General features: G+C 53.3%; 1 protein-coding gene across 3 annotated transcripts in view; it reads right to left on the bottom strand.

Moving 5' to 3' along the window:
* The window catches only part of TAFA5 (TAFA chemokine like family member 5), a 225471-nt gene that overhangs the window by 135765 nt on the left and 71770 nt on the right, over positions 1-17936 (bottom strand). Inside the window, exon 1 of one of the 3 annotated variants that reach the window (XM_060188806.1) lies at positions 2941-3209. The exons of the other annotated variants lie outside the window; for them this stretch is intronic. Coding sequence (XP_060044789.1) covers positions 2941-3031 — 91 coding nt within the window. The 5' untranslated portion in view covers positions 3032-3209. Of the gene's footprint in view, positions 1-2940; positions 3210-17936 lie in introns of those variants that run through there. 3 annotated transcript variants of the gene reach the window in all.

Genomic DNA, 17936 nt, shown 5'->3' with positions numbered 1-17936 from the left:
TGCACACAGTGCTCTGATGGGTCAAGCCAAGCGATTCAAATACTGGGAGAAAAAATAAATTTGTAGTATCTTCAAGCCTTTGGAAAAAGCAGGGAGTGGAAAGTGTGCTTGAGAATTCCAGTCTATTCCTTCATTCTGCGTTTTAAGACCAAACATCATGCAGAAATTGAAAGGGTGGCTCCCCCCACCCAGCTCCTGCCCTAGACTCAAGTCTCCTAAATAAGCGGCAGGATTTGCAACGGGGCTCTTATGAAGCTCATTCTGGTCCCTCTACTTGGACTGCAAGCAGTTGAGACACAGATCATTTGCAAATTCCACGCAGAAGCTAAGGCTGAGCGCCAGATGCTGCCCTGGGCCCTGGATGCCCCAGCCCCACACTGTGGCCAGGCCAGGGCACCCTCTCTCCCTGACCCTCCTTCTGTGAGAGGCCAGGCCTGGTTTGGTGGGTGGGACCATTTCTACAAAGACCAGACCAGCCAGGGCTGCAATTAGGGACAACAATCCGCCTCTCTTGTTTCACAAGCCTATTCATCTTCACAAACACTACAAGACAGTAGGGCTAGAGGGGGACGGATTAGCCACAGGGTGACCTGTATCTCCACACAAAAGGCAAAGTGTGGAAAAGCAGCTCCCTGTGTGCCCCATTCTTCACCCCTGAAAGACCCAGATTCAGGGAAATGGCTATTTAAACAGCTTTCCCACTCCTCAGCAGACAAGAATTCACAATTGCCACCAGCCCGCCTGCCTAGATCCCTCCCTCCCACTGGCCAGCGCGCAGCTGGAAAGAAGTGGGCTGGAGCCCTCAGCCTGTTGGCAGAGAACAAACCCTGAGTCTCCCCTGGGAACCAGGTAACCCACTACCTTGCTCAACCCCCTGGCTCTCGGGCTCCAAAGGGCAAGCTGACAGGGTACAGAGATGCTGTTCCAGTCCTGACCTTTTGCAGAGATAGAGCTGAGGACACTTGACCTCTTGGAGCAAGTGCAGCTCTTTCAGGGTGGGCATCTGTGAGCTTCTTGTGGCTCAGAGTGAGCCCGCCCCAACCCTGCATCCTGCCTTCTTGTGACTGTCTTCTTCCGGGGCATCCATGCACGTGCATTCACAACCTGGGAGTTCTGAGGCTTCTGCAAAGGACCCTCGGATATCCCCCCTAAGACCTGCTACACCCCAGGACACCAGTACTCACTCAGTCATCACTCTGCATACGTGAGTCTTCCAATCCCACAACAATCTTTCCTCTTGAACAAAGCCCACCATCCCTATGATGCAGGACCTCCGGAGACTGGCAGTGCCCGGAGCAGACAGCCAGGCAGTCAGCTCCCAGAGGCAGTCAACTCCCACAGGGGAGACAGAAGGGGACAGTTTATCCACATATCACCCACTAGAGGAGCGTCACTTCTTTAACAAATCATCATCACTTTAAAAAGAGTCAAGACCCCCCCCCCATCACAGGAAATCACCATACAGCTGGACACATCTGACCTCTGAAAGCAGCAGTGAAAGAAACTTCTGCAAGTCTTTCTTTACGAAAACAAATCCACAAAAAAAATTTTTTTAAAAAGGAAAGATGGAAGGAAGGATGGACAGGTAGTGAGAAGGGAGAGATGGGGAAAACTTGTGGATGGGTAGAATAAGATCCAGCTCTGCAGGGACCTCTGATCATTTCGAGGGTCCCAGCATCTCCCACAAAGGACATGGTCCTCTTGGACATACCTGGAGGGAGGCTGGGGTACCCAGCCCCAGAAAATTCCCCAACCCCTGGCAGAATCATCCACTTCAACAAAAGCCTCGAAGGACCCTACTCCTTTCACAAACTACTCCCACTTCTATGCACTGGCTCCCTGAGTCCGCAAACAAGAAAGTGAGACAGACATCAGGCCAATGGAGGAGGTCACTGGACCTGGGACTGGACCTGGGGATAGTCTGCTAGAAGGAGGATCTTTTTCAACCTTGCTTCCTTCTGGGGAAAACCAACAGCTCCTTAATTAGGCAAGAAGTCGAGAAATGTTGAAAACCCTTCATTTGCACTAACAACTCAGAGCTACTGATCTGACTGGTGTGAATTCCCCAGCCACCCAGTGTCCTCCAGTGCTCAGCACTCCCTGCTGTGGAGCCCCAGGCAGTGGTGGAGGTGCGAGTGCCTGACTGCAAGGACACAGGCTAGAGGTGGGCAGTGGATGACACTGGGGTCACCTGTGCAGCCATCACTGTTCCCAGAGAACTGGCCGGGCAGACCCCAGCACACAACAGGACCTGGCTCTAAGAGTTCTAGCAAGCAGGAGAACAAGAAGTTTCTAGAGTGCGTGATGGGACTTGAATGCAGTCACCAGCCCAAGTGACCCTTCTGTTGGGCTTTTGGTGCAGGGTTCCCTTGTCCCAGAGACCTTCCCGCTGCAAGGACCATTTCATGCAAGCCTGCACTTCAACCAATCCGGAGTGCGCCTCTGGAGCACAAACCCAACCTTCTAGCTGTCATCTGGTGAGCAGAGGGGTCCAACTTGGTGAGCGGTCGGTGCTCCCTCTAGGAAGTCCCCGCACCCCAAGTCCACTATGGCTGCTTGGGGATCAGAGTGAGGTCGCAGTGACTCAAGCCTCTCCCTGGGCTCCCTCTGGCCCCCCAGAAACAGGCCCACCCGGTCTGCCCCGCCAACGTGGAACGCTGGTGCCATCTACCGAGGGCCCGGAGAGCGGGCGGGCGGCGCTACTACCAAGGAGCCATGCGGGACAGGAGCCGGGAGCAGCGGGCTCGGCATGGGCCAGGGCTCCCCGCGGCACCCGAGGCTTGGCGGTCACCGCGCCCCCGGGAAGAGCGCCCGGCCAGGGGCAGCAGCACGCGCCGGGACTCGGGGCGCGGGGAGGGCCCGGGGCCGCCAGGGCGGCGGAGGTGCGGGAGGCCGGGCGGGCGGAACACCAGAGCGGTCGGCGCGCCCGGGGACAATTACCTTCTTTGAGGAACTGCGCGTGGATCACGAGGACGAGGAAGCAGCAGAGCGCGGCCCCTGCGAGTGCCCAGAGCGCCTTCAGGAGCTGCATCGCGGAGTGCCCACTCGGCCGACGCCCCCGAAGTCGCGCAGCGAAGGTCCAGGCGCCGCATCAGCGCCCCGCCGGGTGCAGCAGCCGCGGCCGCCCGCTCGCACCCTCCATCCGCCTCCAACGCCGCGCTCCGCCGCCGCGACTGGAGGCGCCACTCCGGGAGGCGATGTGTGTCTTTTTGGGCAGGGGGAGGGGAGCGGACGTGGGAGGAGGGGGAGGGGAGGGGAGGGGGCGCCGGGGGAGGGGAGGGGGCGGGGAGGTTAGCAGAAAGTCTCTGGCCGCGGCGGCCGCCGCTCCGGCCACTCGGCCACCATCGCGGGCTGCGGGGCGCCGGGAGCCCGGGTGCTGGGGGGCGGCCGCCGCGGCCCCATGAATCAGCCCAGCCGCCGCCCCCGGAGCCGCGCCACCAGCAGGGCCCGGACGGCGGGCCGCGGATTGCGCAACGGCCGGCGGTGCTGGGAGTGTGTGGGGGGGTGCCGGCCCCGGCCCCTCCGCCTGTCGCCTCCCCGCCCGCTACTCGGTGTTGCCTTCCTCTTCCTCCTCCTCCACGTCCTCCTCCTGAGCCTCCTCCTCCTCCTCCTCCTCCTCCTCCTCCTCCTCCGCCGCCGCCGCCGCCGCCGCCGCCGCCGCCCGCGCCTGCTCCGACCAGGGGCTCAGGGGGTCGCCGCGCCGCCACCGCCGCCGCCGCCACGGAGGACCAGGCTCGGGACCCGGGCTGCGCGCCCGCTTCGCGGCTGCCGCACCATCGCCGCTGCCGGGGCCCGCGCGGCCCGGCCGAGCCCGCCGCGGTCGAAGTTGCTCCACCCGGGGCTTGGCGGGCCGGTCCTGCCCCCCGGACGGTGCCGGCCTCCGCGCTCCTCGGAGCCCGCAGCCCCGCTGCTGCGGCCGGGACGAGGCCCGGGCCGGGGCGCCCTCGGGCCGCCCCTGTTGGACCCGCACCCGCGGAGCCGCTGCTGCCTGCGGTGCTGCTGGCGGCCGCGCCGACAGGTGGGGCCCGCGACGCTGAGCGCCTCCCTGGCCGCGGGAAGCCGCCGCTACGGCCCAGAGGCTCCTGCCGGCCCGCCCGCCCGCTCGGCGCGGCCCCTAGGAGATGCGGCGGGAGGGGGAGCTCGGCGCGGGGCTCAGCGAGCTCGGGCGGCCAGGCCCGCGGGGCGCTCCGAATCCCGCCCGCGCCCGCCGCCGTCTGCGCTCTGCCCGGCCCGCGGAGCCGCCGATGCGCACTGGGCCGCGGAGGGGACCCCGGGGACCACCCCTCTGCCGCCCTGCAGCGCCCCCGCCTGGCGCGCCGGCGGGTCAGGCGGGGCTGGTCCAGCTGAAAACCGCGGGTCGGGCTCCACCTAGGTGCGCAGGGCCCTCACTGCAGAGCTGGCCTCGGCCTGAGCCGGGAAGCCTCAGCCCCCAGTGCGCACCTCCCCTCCCTCTGTGCTCCCCAGGAGCCCCTGAATGGCTGAGGAACCCGGGCCGAGCTGTGGCCGCTTCGCAGAGATGACCACCGACTGAGGGGCTTAAAATCCAGCCCCTCTGCCTGGAAGCACACTGGCCACACACCAGGCAGAGCAGAGTGGCATTCCAGGCCTGCTGCCCACATGCAGCGCCTGAGTGCACCGCCAGTCCCCGCTGCCACTCCAGAAGAAACAAGGGACACCTTCCCGCAGTGGCCTGGCCCACACACTGGGACTCACAGGTATCTGTTTCTAGCCAGTTTCCCTCGCCATCCCTCTGTCCCTGGAGAAGGGCCATCTGAGTCCTGTTGAGTCACCCACTGCCCAGAACCCATTGTGTTCTTCCTCAAAGGAATTTTTTTTTTTTTTTTTTTGGCCAGAATCCAATTTCAAATGCCCAGCAAAGAGCTTTGAGAAGTGGTTGGGTTAGTGCCTCTGAGTGTTCTTATGCCCCCACCAGTGTGGAGCGGAAGTGAGTGGGGACAGGGGCCCTATGGACAGGTTGGATGGGGGTCTTAGAGTCAGAGGACATCCCCATGAGGCTATTCCTTCCTGCACATGTACTCAGCCAGGGAGCCAAAAGCCTGTCCCAGGAAATAGCTTAGAGGTCACATAGGTCACGTTCCCCAGTGCACATCTGGGGAAACTGAGGCCCATAGTACGGCCTCACTGACATTAAGCCAGCAATAAAGGGCAGACTAGGACTCACAGAAGCTGACTGCCCAGTCTGCCTGACCTGATTCTGCTGTGCCCAGCCCCTGAGGGGAAACCCGGACCCCAGCCACCCTCAAGAAGCAATCTTACACATGGTACACATGCTCCAGCCCCAGGAAGGTATCTATGAAACAAGGATGCAGATACAGGGTCTCATCTGGAAAAGCAGACCAAGCCACTCAGGGTGGTCCTTGGAAGGACTTCCTCCTTCCTTATAAGAACCTCACTGTGTGTTCGGAGTCTCTAATTCCAATCCCTGAGACAACTAAGTCCCAACTGAGACTACCACAGGGGGACCTCACTCAGCCTCCTCAGCCTGACCTCCACCAAGGTCATGGGCCTGCATGTGCCCTCACTTGGCGCAGCTTGCCCCACTCCAAAGGGTCCCTGGGATGCTTCTTATAAAAGCACTTCTCTGCCCCTAAAGGAACCACTGCCATAAACAAAGCTGTCTCCCAAACCGGGCCCAATTTATTTACAATTCTGAAAAGGAAAAGATCTTCTAAATTCACTAGGTACACTTTCAGAAACTAAACACTTGGGAAGATCGTTTATGCTGAGAATTGAGGAAGATCCATAAAGAGGAGTGGAGATCAGACTGATTTTCCACAGGTAGGTCAAGAGACTACCATCCTGTGCCATCCTGTGGGGACCAGATCATGCCTGGCTGGCTCATAGCATAGACTGTATGGCATGGGGGCCCTGGCACCATTGTAAGGTCAGGCCAGAGTGATGGACAAAGGCAGCACAATAAAAACTCAGGAGGAGACATCCAGAGTCTGCCCAGGAAGAAACTTTGGAAAATAACAGTATATTGGTGTCCAGAGTCAAGGACAATGAGCAGACCAGGAAGAGGGGTATAATCCCAGGCCTGGCTGGAGGGAAGAGAATCAGTACCAGGCCCTGGGTAGAGTTCCAGGTCCTCCCCAGCACACACCGGAAACCTTGCAGGGAGAGGCAGTGTCCACAGGGGACCTTTGGCCACCAAAAGCTGCCTTCAGTGCTGGGCCAGGCAAGCTCCCAGCAACACACAGCTGCACTCAGGCCCGAGACTGACAAACGGCACATGCTTTTTATCTGGGGAGGGGGCCACAGGCAGATGGATAGGACCCCGTTGGGAAAAATGTGCAATTTTGTGTGAAGAGTCCCCAAGTGATGTTGGCAGCAAATGTAGCTATTCAGGTGTGAGTGTCCTGGACAGAAATCGTAGGTCATCTTCAGATCACATCACAGCTCCTGCAGAAACCTTGGTGTCCTCATTCATGTTTACCCAGACCTTAGACTACGGCTGGCCCACCACCAGATGCTTTAGGTAACACTTGAATGAAGAAGTGGAAATAGCGATACATCAAGATCCATACTCCCTCGTTTGATAAGACTGCATTTTGATAGATCTTTTCCATTTTGGTAATCTTCTGTATTTTTTTTTAATCTATCCAGGGAAGGGTTCCATGGGCTTCCCCCACTTTCTCGTGTGTCACAGAAACAAGCATGAGTAACCTTCCTCTAGTGAGAACATGAGAGCTAGAAAGAGAGAAACACTGAGAAAATCCCTGGCTACCCCCAGCAAAGTGGATTAGGATGTCAAGGGCAGGGCCTCCCCTCCCATAGGAATGAAGTGCACAAGGCCCCCATGCTCAAACTGGCTATTGCCAGGCCACGTGGGAGTCTCTTACATAGGTTCCTTTGCCACTGTAGGGGGTCCATCTGTTCACACACCTCATGCATTTCCTGACAACCTCCAGACAACTCTCCTGGTCCACCAAAGGCCTAATGTAGTCAACAGGCCAGAGGTGAGTCTCACAGACTTATTACTGCACCCTATCAACCCCGGCCCCTGTGCAGAGAGGACTGGCAGCACAACCAGTAGCACTAGCAGAAAAAAAGTGACATAAAAAAAAAAGGCGTGTGTGTGTTTGTGTGTGTGTGTGTATGTGTCCAAGTACAGATACTGAACCTTAAGGGCGACGGGGTCTAAAATAGCTGGGGAACTTAAGTAACACAGTACACAGTCGTCACGAGTCACGCTCGAGAGAGACCGTCGTTCTTGAAGGTATTTTAAAGATGGCAGAAAGAAAGACTGCTGTGGTTAGAAGAGGAAACAGACAGCCAGGAAGGACTCTTGGATATCAGTATGACTCATCGATTCTAAGACACTGGGATGGGCTGAAATCCAGGCCATGGGAAAGGAAGTCAAAGAAGTCCTCCACAATAAGGAGCCACTGGAAGGAGAAATGGGAAGGCGGCTAAAAGCAGAAGCAACTAGGAGCCGGGCAGCGCCTCACCTGGTTGGAGGACACACGTGTTAGCCAGGTTTGAGCCCCCGCTCCCCACTTGCAGGAGGGACGCTTCACGAGTAGTGAAGCAAGTCTGCAGACATCTATCTTCCTCTCCCCACCTCCCCTCAACTTCTCTCAATCTTATAAAAGAAATTTAAAAAAAAGGAAAAATGGTCCCAGGAGTAGTGGATTTACAATTCATAGTGTAGGTGCCTAGCCCCAGTGATAGCCCTTGACAAAACAAATAAGCAAAACATCAAGCCCTAATAAAATGATAAAAATAGAAAAAGTTAAAAAGAAGTAGAAACAACTGAGGTATCCCCAGCTTCCCAAACTTTCATTATTCGGAATTCTAAAGGTGGTGGTGCACCAGGTTGAGCACACACATCACCATGCATGAGGACTCAGGTTCAAGCCCCGAATCCCCACACGCAGGGCTGCAGTGTCTTTCTCTCCCTCTGTAACTCTCTCTTCCAACTCAGGTTGCCTTTTTCCCTATCTAAATAAATAAAACTTGAAAGAAGAAGAAGAAAGAAGAAGAAGAAAGAAAAAAGAAGAGGAAGAGGAGCAGGAGGAGGAGGAAGAGGAAGAAGAAGGAGAAGAAGAGGAGGAAATTCTAAAGGAGAAAAAAAGTAAAGACACCACAGGACACATATCTACTGACTTTGCCAAAAGGACACATATCTACTGACTTTAGCCCCACCCTCTTCTGCACCACAGGGGCCTAGGCCCAAGCAGTGCCAGAAACTGCAAAGCCTGCAAGAGAAAAATAATTAAGACGACAAATGAAGGGCATTCTATCTAGTCGAAACTAAAGGAACACTGAACTTTTCACGAGCAACACCTGGCTTCCAGAAAGTGCTAGAGCAGTGTATTTTAGTTCTTTTTAAAAAATATATTTATTGGGAGCCGGGCAGTAGCGCAGCGGGTTAAGCACACGTTGTGCAAAGCGCAAGGACCGGCCTAAGGATCCTGGTTCGAGTCCCTGGCTCCCCACCTGCAGGGGAGTCACTTCACAGGCGGTGAAGCAGATCTGTAGGTGTCTTTCTTTCTCTCCCCCTCTCTCTCTTCCCCTCCTCTCTCCATTTCTCTCTGTCCTATCCAACAACAATGACAATTACAACAATAAACAAAGACAACAAAAGAAAATTAAAAAATTTAAAAAATATATTTATTTATTCCCCTTTTTTGCCCTTGTTGTTTTATTGTTGTAGTTATTATTATTGTTGTTGTTATTGATGTCATTGTTGTTGGATAGGACAGAGAGAAATGGAGAGAGGAAGGGAAGACAGAGAGGTGGAGAGAAAGATAGACACCTGCAGACCTGCTTCACCGCTTTTGAAGCGACTCCCCTGCAGGTGGGGAGCTGGGGGCTTGAACCGGGATCCTTACGCTGGTCCTTCCGCTTTGCACCACCTGTGCTTAGCCCGCTGCGCTACCCCCCAAGTCCCTGTAGTTTAGTTTTTATAGGCAAAGATTGGGCATGTAGGGTGTTATGCGGAATATTGGAATGGAAAAAGTCTTGACAGGCAAAAGAAAAAAGAAAAAGAAAGAAAGAAAAAAGAAAGGAAAGAAAGAAAGTTAGTACAGAGGACCTCATAGTTGGAAGAACCTCTGTCAACTGGTAAAATCTTCACAGTAAAATGCTGTATCTTTCTCCATCCTGTGCTCACAAAGCTTCCATCTGCAGTAGATGACATTTATGAAGCAACATTATTTTCCAACACTGAAGCCTTTTAGTTCAAGTTTTAAAAGTCAACATGAGACAAAGCTCAGAAAAGTATTTATGATAGGAAAGCACATGAATTCTTCAGCCCTGATGATTGTTTGTTTGTTTGTTTGTTAATTATACAGTCAACTGCAGGTGGAGTGTGAAGACAGGAGAGCAGACTGGCCGCCTCCTTTCCAGCAACACTGTAATGAGATGGAACAAGGGATAAGAAACAAACGATAAATTATACAGTATACACAGGGACAGAAATGTAAAGTTATTTTTAATGATGGTGGTAAGCACTAGAATGGGAGGAATTATGGTTTTATGTTTTGTCCCTAGGGGAAAGGGTAGGGTGTTAGGGGGATGGAGGCATGCTTTTGCATTGATTGATTTTATTATTATTATTTTCCTTTTCCTTTTTTGGCAGCAGTAGAGACAGCTGCAGCATCAAAGCTTCCTCCAGTGTGGTGGAAGCTGGGCTTGAAGCTAGGTCTCATGCATGGCAAAGCAGATCACTGTCCAAGTGACCTTTTCCCAGGCCCAAAGATTGCTTTACACCTGAACGTTCTTCATGTGCTAGAATTTGTTCTTTGGGAGTGGGGCAGTAGCGCAGCGGGTTAAGCGCAGCTGGCACAAAGCACAAGAACTGGCTTAGGGATCCCAGTTTGAGCCCTGGCTCCCCACCTGCAGGGGGAGTCGCTTCATAGGCGGTGAGGCAGGTCTGCAGGTATGTCTTCCTCTCCCTCTCTCTGTCTTCCCCCTCCTCTCTCCATTTCTCTCTGTCCTATCTAACAACGATAACTACATCAACAATAAAAAACAAGGGCAATAAAAGGGAAAATAAAAAATAAAAGATAATTTGTTTCTATTTGTTTATTTTGTTTATTTTTATTTATTATTCTGTTTAATTAATTTTTTTAAAATTTTGGATAGAGACAGAGAGAAGTTGAGAAAGGGAAGAGAAAAAGAGAGAAAAGACACCTGCAGCCCTGCTTCACTGCTCCTGAAGCCCCCCCACCCACCCCAGCAGGTGGGAACTGGGAGCTTGAATCTGAGTCCACGTAGACTGTAATGTTTGCTTTCAACCAGGTGCACCTCAACCCTACCCCAGAAGAATTTATTATGTGTATCCATGTACCACATCTCTGGCTTGAAAAAAAGAAGCCTAGAATAAGGTGAGTCGGGCTGTAGCACAGCGAGTTAAGCACATGTGGCACAAAGCACAAGGATCAACATAAGGATCCTGGTTCGAGCCCCAGGCTCCCCACCTGCAGGGGAGTCGCTTCACAAGCGGTGAAGCAGGTCTGCAGGTGTCTTTCTCTCTCCCTCTCTGTCTTCCCCTCTTCTCTTGATTTCTTTCAACAACAGTGACATTAATAACAACAATGATAACTACAACAATAAAACAATAAGGGCAACAAAAGGGAATATATATATATATATATATTTTAAAAAGTCTAGAATAAAAAAAAAAGTTCCAATAGGCTGTGTGTGGGGGGTGGCATACACTGTGACCATCTGCCTGAGTTGGAGAGATTGCAGAAGACATATATGTGCTGACAAATAAATACAGGTAGATGCTATAGCCATTCTTAGAGCTTCAGGCATGGAAGTATTTGGCATAACCATTCTGCTACCTCCCCAGCCCAGCCCAGCCCAGCCCAGCCCAGCCACAGACATTCTTTACACAGGTGTGGCCACACTTGTTCAAACATCTGAAGGTCTGAAGAAATGTTCAAGGTGGCCAGTAACTGTCCTGTCATCCTGAGGCCGAGAGAAGACAACACCGAACTGTGGGGTGGGAGGCAGTCTTCCAAGCAGAAGCCTAGAGGCGGAGCATCCACAGATGAGCCTGGGGAAGCAGGAGGCAGCTTCATGGAGCATTTGTGTTCTGCGCGGGGGCGTGTGTGTGTGTGTGTGTGTGTGTGTGTGTCTGTGTGTATGTGTGTGTATGGGGGGTGGAGTGTAAGGAGACTTAAGAAGCAGTGTGGTCTGAATACAAGACCACAGCATGACACCAGGGCCACTTCTTCCCAGGCCCAGACAAGGGGGTGGTTGCCCAGGAACACGTGTGCAGTCCAGGAGATCCCAGCCTCCAGATCTCCAGGGATCATGGTAAGATGAGGGGATCACACTCAGTCTGGTGTGGGGATGCTGCAGGAATATGACCCCCACCCCACCTTAATAAATGGCTGTTCTCTCATCAACGTGACAGTCAGTGAATAAAACCAGCAGTCCAGGTCTGGCCCTTGATGCCCAAACAGGATTTCCAGGGGAGCCCTGAATACCCCCCCCCACCATTCTGCAGGAGGCCATTCTGTCTAATGGAAACAGGAGTACTCCATGTCCCTGCACTCCAAGGTCCTTGGGAGGCCCAGGTTCACATCCAGAGCAGTCACACACAGAGGTGACAACACAAAAAGGGCACCCAGGAGGTGCAGATCACAGGGCCATCTGACTTGACTTGAGCAGAGAGAGAAAGCGAGGCTCCCAGCAGAGGTGAGGCATGGGGATGATGATCTTCCGTGATGGGGTTTTCCTGACAGGGTGCCCTGCCCTGCCCGCTGCAGGTGTTTTCACTGACAGCAAGACCCTGAGAGATGAAAAGGAGCAGATGTTCCTGTCAACGGTGAGTAGCAGAGATACTGGACCTGTGCACAGGAGATGACGGAGGTCTCTGAAAAGGCCCGTTTAGCCCTGCGGAGGAGGCAAGGCACGACAGTGTCAAAGGAAGGCCCTGAACCCTGAACATCTGCGAGAGGCAAGTGCTCAGTCTGCTTTGAACACAGGCAGCACTGGAGGAGGAACACGTGATGCCCATGGCAGGGATTGGCGCCACATGCATGAGGAGCACATGTGAAACTATATGACAGGGCAGAAGAGAGAGCACGGACACACGGCAACACAGAATGCATGACATGATGGGGCCTGGGGTACATGGGGAGTGGCACAGGAAGCTCACAGGACACCTGTCAGTAGGAACTTGCAACATGGGTGGCGGGATGGGCATGATGCCCATGGCATGCGTAATGCCGTTACACAGCCCAGGTGACAGTCACCCAGCACTGGTGACAGGGAACACTTAGAACAGGGACACATGGTTCACAGGCAGTGGAGGCACAAGTCACATGGTCAGAGAGTTGCACATATGGTCAGGGACCTTGTGCCTTAGTGATGGGACATGAGGGTCGCAGGGAAAATTCTCAGCATAGTCACGCAGGACATGTGACAGCCTCCCATGACACATGACAGAGAACCCCTCAAGACCGGAAGGCATCTGCAACACCTCAGGAGGACAATGAGGTGATGAGACACCTGGATACATGGGGACAGATGGAATGGAATCTGTGCGTGCTGGGGAAAGCTGCATGCACAGCCCATGCGTGCCCTGTGGAGGCGTGATGTGTATGTGTTGGAGCCATGCAGGAACGGAGCCTCTCTACATGCAGGGGTATGTGTGTACATGCGATGACAGGTGCCCACCTGTGCTGTGCCTGAGGGGGTCTGGGAGCCAGTGGGCTGTTCCTGGCACCTTTGTAAATACACTCATCAGGGGGTTTCAAAGGAAAGGCATTTTTCCCAAGGGGCTGTGGGTTTTCCTGCAGCCTCAAGTTTCCTTGACAGGCCTGTTGGCAAGGGTGGAATAACGACTTACGTGAAGCCCTAGTTAATACCTGCTCAGAGAGACGCACGTGTGTATTCATAGAGACATGCATGGAGGCAACATGTGAGAAATGTGTGTACACCTGCACTCAGAGACTCACAGAGATGCACAGAGACTAAGTCAGACACGCCAGGTCCACATCAGCTTGTAGCCGTCCATATGCCGGTGCATACAGGACCTCACAGTGGCTGGAAGGAGTCCTCACTCACACCATGTGGACCATGTCGACTCCCTGGGAGTAGATGGGAGGAAGGATGGGCAAGGCACCACACGCCCCTCTCCCCAGTTTCAACTAAGGTGAGCCAAGCCTGGGGCCCCTCTCACTCCACCTTCCTCCCACAGCTGCTATACTATCTGCAGCTCTGAGGCAGCAGCTCTGATCTTCAGGGAAGCTGTGCAGCTAGGGTCTCACCCCCACCTAGCAGCATCAGGTTGAGCTACTGGTCCTTCCTGATTCGGTTTCGCCATCTCTGAAGGGGGGTAGACACAGTGGTACCACCTTCACAGCCAGGCTGGTGAGTCAGAAATATTTTTTATCTTGATTGATTGATTATTTTTAGTTGATAAGACAGAGATAAATTGAGAGGAGGGGGAGAGAGAGAGAGAGATGCTACAGAACTGCTTCGCCACTGGCGAAGCTTTCTCCCTGCAAGTGGAGACTAGGGGCTTGAACCTGGGTAACCAGATGTGCCAACACCAGTTCCCTTTAGTCAAGAATCCTGCTAGTCCCTCCCCCTGAACCAGCATGCCTGGGCCACCCCACCTGGTGGCTGCTACCTCAGCATGAAGTGGGGGGTTAGGAGGGAGTCATAGAGCATGTTGCCTCTCAGCAGGGCCAGGAGAGTGGCAGAGGGGAGCAGGCAGCCTGTCCCCTCCCTCAGACAATCCCTCACCATCCCTCAGGGCCTGCAGTGCCTCCACCAGCCAGGCACAGCAGCACCAACTTGTGGCCTCAACCTGCAGTGGCCACCTAGTCTCCTCTCACGTTAATTCTCACGGTAGCTGCACCTTATGTGCTCCATCCACTCTCAGTAAAGAGCATCCTTATAAACTGTCTCCTGACAATGAACATGAACGGGGATGAGGAGGCACCAGAGAACCTGGAGGTGGCCCAGGCCCTCCTAAGCAGATGTGCACACACCTGGCTTGTGTCTATGGGCTTCAGGAGACCTGAGGAGCCTGGGGATGTGCTGAGATGTGGCCACTTCACTGTCAAAACTCTGGCCACCCCCCACCCCCAATACACACTACAGGAAGCAGTGACTATTGTTGTTTGAGAACAAAAATGTTTTGTGAAGTGTCCTTGAGGAAATGTTATCTAATTAACACCTTCCAATCAAATCATTTTTCTCAGCATCTACGCTGGAAGCAGCACTTTTAGGGGGTCACCGGGGGGGGGTGGTGGAGGATAGATCCTTTGCATTCATGTCTGTAAAGTTAGCTTTTCCTGCACAAGAGAGCAACGGAAACAAAATTAATAAGAACTCCATGGAAGGAGGAGCCTCCGTGGTGTCTCTGCCTCCTCCTCTCTTTCTCAGAGAGAAACAGACTAAGAATTAGGCTGGGGATGCAAATTAGTCACACTCCTGTGGAGAGCAGTCTGGAGACCACTCAGAAGGCTAGAGATAGACCTACCCTATGACCCTGCAATCTCTCTCCTGGGTTATATCCTAAGGTTATAACCAAATACACTCATCCAAAAAGATCTGTGTACACCTATGTTCGTAGCAGCACAATTTGTAACAGCCAAAACCTGGAAGCAACCCCAGTGTCCAACAACAGATGAGTGGCTGAGAAAGTTGTGGTCTATATACACAATGGAATACTACTCAGCTATTTAAAATGGTGAATATGGCCAGGGGTAGATAGCATAATGGTTACGCAAAGAGACTCTCATGCCTGAGGCTCCAAAGTCCCAGGTTCAATCTCCTGCACCACCATAAGCCAGAACTGAGCAGTGTTCTGGTAAAAACAAAAACAAAAACAAAACAGAAAAAAATGGTGAATTCACCTTCTTCACCACATCTTTTATGGAGCTTAAAGGAATCATGTTAAGTGAGATAAGTCAGAAAGAGAGAGGGATGGATATGGGACGATCTCACTCATAGAGAGAAGTTGAGAAAAGGGAAACAGAAAGCAGAACTTGAACTGGGTTTGGTGTGTTGCACCAAAGTGAAGGACTCAAAGTGTGTATGTGTGTGTGTGGTGGGGGGGGATTCAGGACCTGGTGCAAGATGGTGGAGGAGGACCCAGGCTATGGGTGACATCGTTTTGCAGAACACTGAGAAATTTTACACATATATCAATAACTATATTTTCTATATACTATAAACCACCACACACACACCCCAATAGAAAAAGAAAAAAGAAAAGAATCAAGCTGGAGATGTGACTGAGTCCATGGCAGAGCACCTATCTGAGATCCTGGGTTCAATTTCCAGCACTATGTAACGGGGGCAGAGTCCATGCACCTTATACACGGCACGAACGCAGGCCTGGCACAGTTTCCTTGGAGGAGATTTTGGAACTTATGCAAACCCTCTCCTGCAGGGCGGGGCTGTGGTAGGCCCTCAGGATGGATGTTTCAGAGGAAAGGCATGCGCTCCGTCCACTGCGTCAACTAGTGTAAGCCCCCGAAACACAGGATTTGAGCAGACAGAAAAGGAGGCTGTGGGGGCCAGGCCCCAGGGATGTACACCCAGACTGTGACCACACGCTGAGCCCTGCCAGGGCCCACATGGTTCACATCTCTCCCAGTGAGTGCTCACAATCACCTCCTGAGGTTGAGATGACCCCGCTTACTGCTGAAGAAATGGAAGCTCAACCTGGCTGACCTGGCCTCACAGGAAGGGCTTAGCTGGCACTGAATCTACCTGGGCAGTCTTTGTTACCTTCTAGACAAGGCTACAATATCCTCAGAACCACCTGTATGTTCTCACCCATGTGCTCATTTACCAGATGCAGCCAACCATGCATCCATCCATCCACCCATCCATTTATTTATAGCCATGTTTCCACTCATAATCCTTTTATCCATTATCCACTTTTCCACTCATATTTTCTTTGACCCAACCCTTCTGTACATCCACCCACACTTGTATCTACCTATCTATCTATCTATCTATCTATCTATCTATCTATCTATCTATCTATCTATGCTTTCCCATGCCTGCCTCTGGTCCAGGCAAGGACCACTGAGGAGGGAGGAAAGCTCAGACCTGTTTCCGTCTGGGAGAGAAAGACACACACGTACAAGGCAAGTACACTGCCCCCAGGCTCATGCTGAGATTAGGGCCTCTGTAAGGGAAAGGGGGTGTCTTGAAAACACAGGGCTAGGTGAGTGGCCCCACAGAGGTCTACTGTGATAGACAGACTTGCAGAAACTCAGACCTAACCATACTTGTGTGTGGACATCTAAAGACCTCCATGTAATGGAGAAAAATACCAGATTCTGCTCACAGCAGGCACCAATAAGTCTGGTGGAGGTGAGCAGAGCTAGAAAAGCTAATAGATTGGTAGTCCCGGACTTCTGATGAGTCCTTTAAACATTGCTGGGGAGTGGAGAAGTCTGTGCTTTAAAAGCTGGAATGAGAGATTTTTCCAGCCTCTGTGACTCTGATAAGGACCCACTCTTTTTATCAACCTGTGTGATGGGTCCGGGGACACCTGTGCTCTCACTCTTCTTTCACACCAGAGAGAGCCATTCCCTCCCCTACAGATACTGCAAAAGATTGTCCTAGCAGCTGTGTGTTCTGCGGCCCAAGATCCTGCCTGCTGTTTGACTGTGAGGTTCCCTGACCTGCCCCAAGGCTCCCCTCACAACAGCCAGCCTCTCCCAAGGGAAGCTCAGCTCAGGTCAGTGAGGGCTAACTTTCCTCCACCCTTCCCTCTACCTCCTGCCTCCCCGCCCCAAGCCCAATCCTATCCCACTAAGAAGTGGGGGACAGAGTGGCAGACAAGAGGGAAATGGCTTGTCCCCTTGAGTGTTCATGCTCCCACTTGAAGCCTACTGAGTCTGTTTCCTGTCCCCAAAGCTGCAAAGACCACAAGTACACACACACACACACACACACACACACACACACACACACACACACACACACACACACTCCCTCCCTGGCTAGAACCATCACCTTTCCCCAAGTGTGACTCTTCCTGGGCCAGGTCTGCAGCTCCCATGTCCAGACAACCTTCCCACTGCTTTTACAAGTCTCAGCCCCAGATGTCCATCCAGCCCCCATCTTAAATCTTCTTAAGGGCTCCCAGAGGCCTTTAGGATTGGTTCTACTATTGGAACAGGGACAGTGATCTTAACTACACATTAGAATTGCCAGGCTCATCAGTAGAACGGCAAGCCCAAGTCTGCCGCAGCTGCCTGGACCCCCAGCCGCAGACTCATCAGTGACTTCCAGTTGCCTTCATTCTAAATCCTGCTTCAGGACCAGAGGGAGGGGGGGCGGAATCTGCCCTGCATGAAGTCACACAGACATCCCATTTAGAGTAGGTATCCTGGCTCCTCGCTCAACCCTGAAAGCCCTGGGCAGTCCTGCTACCTTGTTCATGAAGCTCCCTGCCTGCACCCGGCTGAAGAATGGGGGTGAACAAGTGAACAGTGCTGCCTGGGACCCTCCAGAGCCACGCCTAGCCACTCTGTGGAAAGGGAAGGCAACCAGGGGTTGGGAACAAAGATGGTGGCAGTGGCCGCCATGAACACTGGTATGACTTGGTACCTCCTGAATGTCATGGCTGCTTTGGAACTTCTGGGGGTGTACAAGCACCCCTCAGTCCATGAGGTTCTCACTGTGACATCTGCCCAAGGAAAAGCAACAGAAGGGCTGACAGGCAGCTGTCCCACTGGAGTGCACACTTCTCAGGAGGAAGGAGCCAGATGCCAGTGCCTGGCATCACAGGGGAGCACCCTGCAGAGGGGAAGCTTCACCAGCTGCAGAGCAGGGCTTTGGAGTCTCACCCTTCCCACCTACCTCCACCTCTCTCTTTCCCTCTCCCCCTCCCTATCCCTCTCCCTCTCCCTCTCCCTCTCCCTCTTGAGCTCCCTCTCCCTCTCCCTCTGCCTCTGCCTCTCCCTCTCCCT

This window comes from Erinaceus europaeus, chromosome 4 (assembly GCF_950295315.1).
Source record: "Erinaceus europaeus chromosome 4, mEriEur2.1, whole genome shotgun sequence".
Lineage (NCBI taxonomy): Eukaryota > Metazoa > Chordata > Mammalia > Eulipotyphla > Erinaceidae > Erinaceus > Erinaceus europaeus.
The sequence above is the reverse complement of the archived record's forward strand: the minus strand, read 5'-3'. Positions and strand labels throughout refer to the sequence as shown.